This window comes from Poecile atricapillus, chromosome 31 (genome assembly GCF_030490865.1).
Source record: "Poecile atricapillus isolate bPoeAtr1 chromosome 31, bPoeAtr1.hap1, whole genome shotgun sequence".
Classification (NCBI taxonomy): domain Eukaryota; kingdom Metazoa; phylum Chordata; class Aves; order Passeriformes; family Paridae; genus Poecile; species Poecile atricapillus.
In genome coordinates this window covers 3,076,347-3,084,794 of record NC_081279.1, presented here as the reverse complement: position 1 = coordinate 3,084,794, position 8,448 = coordinate 3,076,347, and the positions used below count along the sequence as shown (strand labels likewise).

The window sequence follows — 8,448 nt, the reverse complement described above, 5'->3', positions numbered from 1 at the left end:
GTCCCCCAGCCCCTCAGGGTGCCCCCGGGGGTGTCCCCGCAGATTTTGGGGGTCTCCCCGCAGGTTTTGGGGTCCCCCCGGGTCCCCCAGCCCCTCAGGGTGCCCCCGGGGGGGGCAGCTTGCCGGTGATCTTGTTGGTGCCCTCCAGCAGCGCGTTGTGGATGTCCTTGGCGCCCGCGATCTGCGCCTTGATCAGGGGCAGGTACTGGGTGTAGGGCAGCGCCTCCGCCCCGCCCGCGCCCTCGCCCTTGGGTGCTGCGGGCACCAGCGCCGGGGCGTGCTTGGCACTGTCGAAGCTCTGAGACAGACACTCGTGGGCCAGGCGCTGCGGGGACACCGGGAACACCGGGGATTAACGGGGGACACTGAGGGACACCAGGAAATACCGGGGATTACCGGGAATCACCGGGAAATACCGGGGATCATCGGGAATCACTGAGGGACACCGGGAAATACCGGGGATTACCAGGGGACACCGGGAAATACCGGGGATTACCGGGGGATCACCGGGGGACACCGGGAAATCCCGGGAATTACCGGGGAATCACCAGGAAATACCGGGGGATTACTGAGGGACACCAGGAAATACTGGGGAATTACCGGGGAATACCGGGGGATTACCGGGAATCACCAGGGGACACCGGGGGATTACCGGGGAATCACCGGGAAATACCAGGGGATTACCGGGGGACACCGGGAAATACCGGGGGATTACCAGGAATCACCGGGAAATACCAGGGAATCACCGGGGAATCACCGGGAATTACCGGGGATCATCGGGGGACACCAGGAATCACCAGGAATTACCGGGGAATCACCGGGAATTACCAGGGGATCACTGGGGGACACCGGGAGTTACCGGGGGATTACCGGGGGGCACCGGGAAATACCGGGGAACTACCGGGGGAAATGGAGAATCACCGGGGAATTACCAGGGGATCACTGAGGGACACCGGGAATTTCCGGGGGACACCGGGAATTACCGGGGAATCACCACGGGGACACGGGGAATTACTGGGGAATTACCGGGGGGACACAGGAAATTACTGGGGGGGACACAGGAAATTACCGGGGAATCACTGGGAAATCACCGGGGGGACCCGGGGGGACACGGGGAATCACCGGGAAATCACTGGGGAATCACCAGGGAATCACCGGGAATTACCGGGGGACACCGGGGATCACCGGGAATTACCGGGGGGACACTGGGGAATTACTGAGGGACACCGGGGAATCACCGGGGGACACCGGGAAATACCAGGGATCATCGGGGGGACATGGGGGGGCACCGGGAATTACCAGGGAATCACCGGGAATTACCAGGGAATCACCGGGGGACACCAGGAATTACTGGGGATCACCGGGGGGACACCGGGAAATACCGGGGATCACCGGGGGACACGGGAATTCACCGGGGGACATGGGGAAATCACCGGGAAATCACTGGGGAATTACCGGGGGGACACCGGGAATTACTGGGGAATCATCGGGGGACATGGGGAATCACCGGGAAATCACCGGGAAATCACCGGGGGGACATGGGGAATCACCGGGAATCACCAGGAAATCACCGGGGAATCACCGGGAAATCACCAGGAATCACCGGGAATCACCGGGAATCACCGGGGAATCACCGGGAAATCACCAGGAATCACCGGGAATCACCGGGAAATCACCAGGAATCACCGGGAAATCACCGGGGAATCACCGGGAATCACCAGGAAATCACCAGGAATCACCGGGAATCACCAGGAAATCACCGGGGAATCACCGGGAAATCACCAGGAAATCACCGGGAATCACCAGGAAATCACCGGGGAATCACCGGGAATCACCAGGAAATCACCGGGAATCACCAGGAAATCACCGGGGAATCACCGGGAATCACCAGGAAATCACCAGGAAATCACCGGGGAATCACCAGGAAATCACCGGGGAATCACCGGGGAATCACCGGGAAATCACCGGGAATCACCGGGAAATCACCGGGAATCACCGGGAAATCACCAGGAATCACCGGGAAATCACCGGGGAATCACCGGGAATCACCAGGAAATCACCGGGAATCACCGGGGGGACACGGGGAATCACGGGGAATCACCGGGAATCACGGGGAATCACCGGGAATCACTGGGAAATCACTGGGAAATCACCGGGAAATCACCGGGGAATCACCGGGAATCACCAGGAATCACCAAGAAATCACCGGGAATCACCAGGAAATCACCAGGAATCACCAGGAAATCCCCGGGAATCACCAGGAAATCACCGGGAATCACCGGGAATCACCAGGAAATCACCGGGAATCACCAGGAAATCACCGGGAATCACCGGGAATCACCAGGAAATCACCAGGAAATCACCGGGAATCACCGGGAATCATCAGGAAATCACCGGGAATCACCGGGGAATCACCAGGAAATCACCGGGAAATCACCGGGAATTCACTGGGAATCACCAGGAAATCACCGGGAATCACCGGGAAATCACCGGGAATCACCAGGAAATCACCGGGAATCACCGGGAATCACCAGGAAATCACCGGGGAATCACCGGGAAATCACCGGGAATCACCAGGAAATCACCAGGAAATCACCGGGAATCACCGGGGAATCACCGGGAAATCACCGGGAATCACCAGGAAATCACCGGGAATCACCGGGGAATCACCAGGAAATCACCAGGAATCACCAGGAAATCACCAGGAAATCACCAGGAAATCACCGGGAATCACCGGGAATCACCAGGAAATCACCGGGAATCACCGGGAATCATCAGGAAATCACCGGGAATCATCAGGAAATCACCGGGAATCACCGGGGAATCACCGGGAAATCACCGGGGAATCACCGGGAATCACCGGGAAATCACCGGGAATCCCCCGGGAGGATTTTGGGGGGCTCTGGAGGGAATCCGGGGTCTCTCGAGGGGATTTTGGGGTGTCTGGGGGGGCTGAGAGAGGATCCGGGGGGGGTTGGGGTTATTTTGGGGCTCTGTTCACATTTGGGTGCGGTTCTGGGTGTGGTTTGGGGTTTTGGGTGTGGTTTTGGGGTTTTGGGTGTGATTTTGGGTTATTTTGGGTGATTTTGGGTTATTTTGGGGGTGATTTTGGGGTCTCTCACCAAGCACAGCTCCAGTTGGTCACACAGAGGGGTTTGGGTGTGGTTTTGGGTTAATTTTGGGTGATTTTGGGTTAATTTTGGGTTATTTTGGGTTATTTTTGGTGATTTTGGGTTTCTCACCAGGCACAACTCCAGTTGGTCACACAGAGGGTTTTGGGTTAATTTTGGGTGATTTTGGGTTATTTTGGGTTATTTTGGGTCTCTCACCAAGCACAGCTCCAGTTGGTCGCACAGAGGGGTTTGGGTGTGGTTTTGGGTGATTTTGGGTGATTTTGGGTGATTTTGGGTTATTATTTTGGGTTTCTCACCAGGCACAGCTCCAGTTGGTCACACAGAGGGTTCTGGGTGTGATTTTGGGTTAATTTTGGGTTATTTTGGGTGTGATTTTGGGTTATTTTGGGTTATTTTGGGTTACTTTGAGTCTCTTACCAGGCACAGCTCCAGCTGGTTGTGCAGAGGGGTTTGGGTGTGATTTTGGGTTAATTTTGGGTTATTTTGGGTTATTTTGGGGTTTCTCACCAAGCACAGCTCCAGTTGGTCGCACACAGGGGTTTGGGTGTGATTTGGGGTTAATTTTGGGTGATTTTGGGTTATTTTGGGTGATTTTGGGTGTGATTTTGGGTGATTTATTGTTTCTCACCAAGCACAGCTCCAGTTGGTCGCACAGAGGGTTTTGGGTGATTTTGGGTGTGATTTTGGGTTATTTTGGGTTAATTTTGGGTGATTTTGGGTTATTTTGGGTGATTTTGGGTGTGATTTTGGGTGTGATTTATTGTTTCTCACCAAGCACAGCTCCAGTTGGTCGCACAGAGGGTTTTGGGTGTGATTTTGGGTGATTTTGGGTTATTTTTGGTGATTTTGGGATCACTCACCAGGCACAGCTCCAGTTGGTCACACAGAGGGTTTTGGGTGTGATTTTGGGTGTGGTTTTGGGTTAATTTTGGGTGATTTTGGGTGATTTTGGGGTCTCTCACCAGGCACAGCTCCAGTTGGTCACACAGAGGGGTTTTGGGTGTGGTTTTGGGTTAATTTTGGGTGATTCTGGGTGATTTTGGGGTCACTCACCAGGCACAGCTCCAGTTGGTCGCACAGAGGGTTTTGGGTGTGATTTTGGGTGATTTTGGGTTAATTTTGGGTTATTTTAGGTTAATTTTGGGTCACTCACCAGGCACAGCTCCAGTTGGTCGCACAGAGGGTTTTGGGTGGATTTTGGGTGTGATTTTGGGTTATTTTAGGTCAATTTTGGGTTAATTTTGTGTGATTTTGGGTCTCTCACCAGGCACAGCTCCAGTTGGTCACACAGGGCGTAGAACTCCTCCAGGCTCTTGTCAAAGCGCTGCAAGGCCCCGTCCGCGCTCTTCCTGCGGGAAACTGGTGAGACTGGGAGGGACTGGGAGGGACTGGGAGGGACTGGGAAGGACTGGGGGTACTGGGATGAACTGGGGGGGCACTGTAATGAACTGGGAGGGACTGGGATGAACTGGGGGGGACTGGGGGGACACTGGGAGGGACTGGGATGAACTGGGGGGGACTGGGGGGACACTGGGAGGGACTGGGGGGGCACTGTAATGAGCTGGGAGGGACTGGGATGAACTGGGGGGCACTGGGATGGACTGGGGGGCACTGGGATGAACTGAGATGAACTGGGGGTTACTGTGATGAACTGGGGGGCACTGGGGTGGCACTGGGGGGTTACTGGGATGAACTGGGAGGCACTGGTATGAACTGGGGGGGTACTGGGATGGACTGGGATGAACTGGGGGGGCACTAGGATGAACTGAGGGGCACTGGGATGGACTGGGGGGGCATTGGGATGAACTGGGGGACACTGGGATGAACTGGGGGGGGTACTGGGATGAACTGGGAGGCACTGGGATGAACTGGGATGAACTGGGACGGTCACTCACTGGCCGTTGTCGATGCTGGAGTTCTGCACCAGGTTCTGAGCCGCCACCTTCATCAGGGTCTGGGGGTGCCAGGGGTCAGGGGGACACGGGGGGGACCCAGAGCCCCCCCAGAGCCCCCAGAGCCCCCCCAGGTGCCCCCAGAGCGCCCCAGAGACCCCCAGAGCCCCCCGAGGGGCCCCCAGAGCCCCCCAGAGCCCCCAGAGCCCCCCCAGAGCCCCCAGAGCCCCCCCGAACCCCCCCAGAGACCCCAGAGACCCCCCAGAGACCCCAGAGTCCCCCCAGCCACGGGAACCGGGTGACACTGGGACACCAGGACACCGAGACATGAGAACACCGAAACACCGGGACACTGGGACCCCCGAAGTGCCAGAGGACCCCACGGAATGGACACGGCCCCGTGAGGAAACCCCGCCCTTTACCGGGCAAACCCCGCCCCTTACCGGCCCCAAACCCCGCCCTTTACCGGCCCCAAACCCCGCCCCTTACCGGCCCCAAACCCCGCCCTTTACCGGCCCCAAACCCCGCCCTTTACCGGCCCCAAACCCCGCCCCTTACCGGCCCCAAACCCCGCCCTTTACCGGCCCCAAACCCCGCCCTTTACCGGCCCCAAACCCCGCCCCTTACCGGCCCCAAACCCCGCCCCTTACCGGGCAAACCCCGCCCTTTACCGGCCCCAAACCCCGCCCTTTACCGGCCCCAAACCCCGCCCTTTACCGGCCCCAAACCCCGCCCTTTACCGGCCCCAAACCCCGCCCCTTACCGGCCCCAAACCCCGCCCTTTACCGGCCCCAAACCCCGCCCTTTACCGGGCAAACCCCGCCCTTTACCGGGCAAACCCCGCCCTTTACCGGGCAAACCCCGCCCTTTACCGGCCCCAAACCCCGCCCTTTACCGGCCCCAAACCCCGCCCCTTACCGGCTCCAAACCCCGCCCCTTACCGGCTCCAAACCCCGCCCCTTACCGGCCCCAAACCCCGCCCTTTACCGGCCCCAAACCCCGCCCCTTACCGGCTCCAAACCCCGCCCCTTACCGGCTCCAAACCCCGCCCCTTACCGGCTCCAAACCCCGCCCCTTACCGGGCAAACCCCGCCCTTTACCGGCCCCAAACCCCGCCCTTTACCGGCCCCAAACCCCGCCCTTTACCGGCCCCAAACCCCGCCCCTTACCGGCCCCAAACCCCGCCCCTTACCGGCTCCAAACCCCGCCCCTTACCGGGCAAACCCCGCCCTTTACCGGCCCCAAACCCCGCCCTTTACCGGGCAAACCCCGCCCTTTACCGGCCCCAAACCCCGCCCTTTACCGGCCCCAAACCCCGCCCCTTACCGGCCCCAAACCCCGCCCTTTACCGGCCCCAAACCCCGCCCTTTACCGGCCCCAAACCCCGCCCCTTACCGGCCCCAAACCCCGCCCCTTACCGGGGAAACCCCGCCCCTTACCGGCCCCAAACCCCGCCCTTTACCGGCCCCAAACCCCGCCCCTTACCGGGGAAACCCCGCCCCTTACCGGCCCCAAACCCCGCCCTTTACCGGCCCCAAACCCCGCCCTTTACCGGGCAAACCCCGCCCTTTACCGGCTCCAAACCCCGCCCTTTACCGGCCCCAAACCCCGCCCTTTACCGGGCAAACCCCGCCCTTTACCGGCTCCAAACCCCGCCCTTTACCGGCCCCAAACCCCGCCCTTTACCGGGCAAACCCCGCCCTTTACCGGGCAAACCCCGCCCTTTACCGGCCCCAAACCCCGCCCTTTACCGGCCCCAAACCCCGCCCTTTACCGGCCCCAAACCCCGCCCCTTACCGGGCAAACCCCGCCCTTTACCGGGCAAACCCCGCCCTTTACCGGCCCCAAACCCCGCCCTTTACCGGGCAAACCCCGCCCTTTACCGGCCCCAAACCCCGCCCCTTACCGGCCCCAAACCCCGCCCTTTACCGGCCCCAAACCCCGCCCTTTACCGGCCCCAAACCCCGCCCTTTACCGGCCCCAAACCCCGCCCTTTACCGGGCAAACCCCGCCCTTTACCGGGCAAACCCCGCCCTTTACCGGCCCCAAACCCCGCCCTTTACCGGCCCCAAACCCCGCCCTTTACCGGGCAAACCCCGCCCTTTACCGGCCCCAAACCCCGCCCTTTACCGGCCCCAAACCCCGCCCTTTACCGGCCCAAACCCCGCCCCTTACCGGGCAAACCCCGCCCTTTACCGGGCAAACCCCGCCCTTTACCGGCCCCAAACCCCGCCCTTTACCGGCCCCAAACCCCGCCCCTTACCGGCCCCAAACCCCGCCCTTTACCGGCCCAAGCCCCGCCCTTTACCGGCCCCAAACCCCGCCCCTTATCGGCCCCAAACCCCGCCCTTTACCGGCCCCAAACCCCGCCCTTTACCGGCCCCAAACCCCGCCCCTTACCGGCCCCAAACCCCGCCCTTTACCGGGCAAACCCCGCCCTTTACCGGCCCCAAACCCCGCCCTTTACCGGCCCCAAACCCCGCCCTTTACCGACCCCAAACCCCGCCCTTTACCGGTCTCAAGCCCCGCCCTCTTTTGTCCCCGCCCACTTTTGGCCTCACCCACTTTTGGCCCCGCCCCCTTGACCTCACCCTCCTTGACCCCGCCCACCATGGCCCCGCCCCTCTTGGCCACACCCCTTTGACCCCCGCCCCCTTTAGACCCGCTCCTTTGGCCCCGCCCCCTTTGGATCCGCCCTCTCTGGCCCCGCCCCCTTTTAGACCCGCCCTCCTTGGCCCCGCCCCCTTTGCCACGCCCCTTTTGGACCCTTTGGCCCCGCCCCTTTGGCTTCATCCCCTTTGGCCCCGTCCCATTGACCCCGCCCCCTTTGGCCCCTTTGGCCCCGCCCCCTTTTGACCCCACCCCCTTTGGCCCCGTCCCATTGACCCTGCTCCCTTTGGCTCCTTTGGCCCCGCCCCCTTTTGGCCCCGCCCCTTTGGCCCCACCCCTTTGGCCCCACCCCCTTTGGCCCCGCCCCCTTTGGCCCCGCCCCCTTTGGCCCCGCCCCCTTTGGCACCGCCCCTTGACCCCCACCCCTTTTGGCCCCGCCCCTTGACCCCGCCCCCTCGAGCCCCCGCCCCCTTTGTCTGCCCCCTTTAGCCCCGCCCCCTTTGTACCCGCCCATTGACCCCACCCCTTTGGCCCCGCCCCCTTTGGCCCCGCCCCTTGACCCCGCCCCTTTAGCCCCGCCCACCTGCAGGCTCTCCTTCAGCTGCGGGAGGAGGAGCCGGAAGCGCTGCACGGGATCAAAGTCCTGCGCCTGCGTGGCCGCGGCCTGCGCGGGCAGCGCGGGGCCCTGCGCGGCCCCGGGGGGCGGTCCCGGTCCCGGTCCCGGCCCCGCCGCCGCTCCCGGTCCCGCGGCCGCTGAGGGCGGGCCCTGAGGCGGCCCGGCCTGAGGCGGCGGCGGCGCCGCCATGCTGCCC

General features: G+C 61.9%; 1 protein-coding gene across 1 annotated transcript; it reads right to left on the bottom strand.

Annotated features, from left to right (window-relative positions):
- MED29 (mediator complex subunit 29) lies at nucleotides 1–8,441 on the bottom strand. Its single transcript, XM_058859903.1, has 4 exons — nucleotides 8,220–8,441; nucleotides 5,030–5,088; nucleotides 4,399–4,483; nucleotides 1–325 (listed from the first exon to the last, which is right to left on the bottom strand). Exons 1-4 carry the CDS (start codon nucleotides 8,439–8,441, stop codon nucleotides 95–97), a joined length of 597 nt encoding a protein of 198 aa, XP_058715886.1. The 3' UTR covers nucleotides 1–94.
- Between the last annotated feature and the right edge of the window lie 7 nt (nucleotides 8,442–8,448).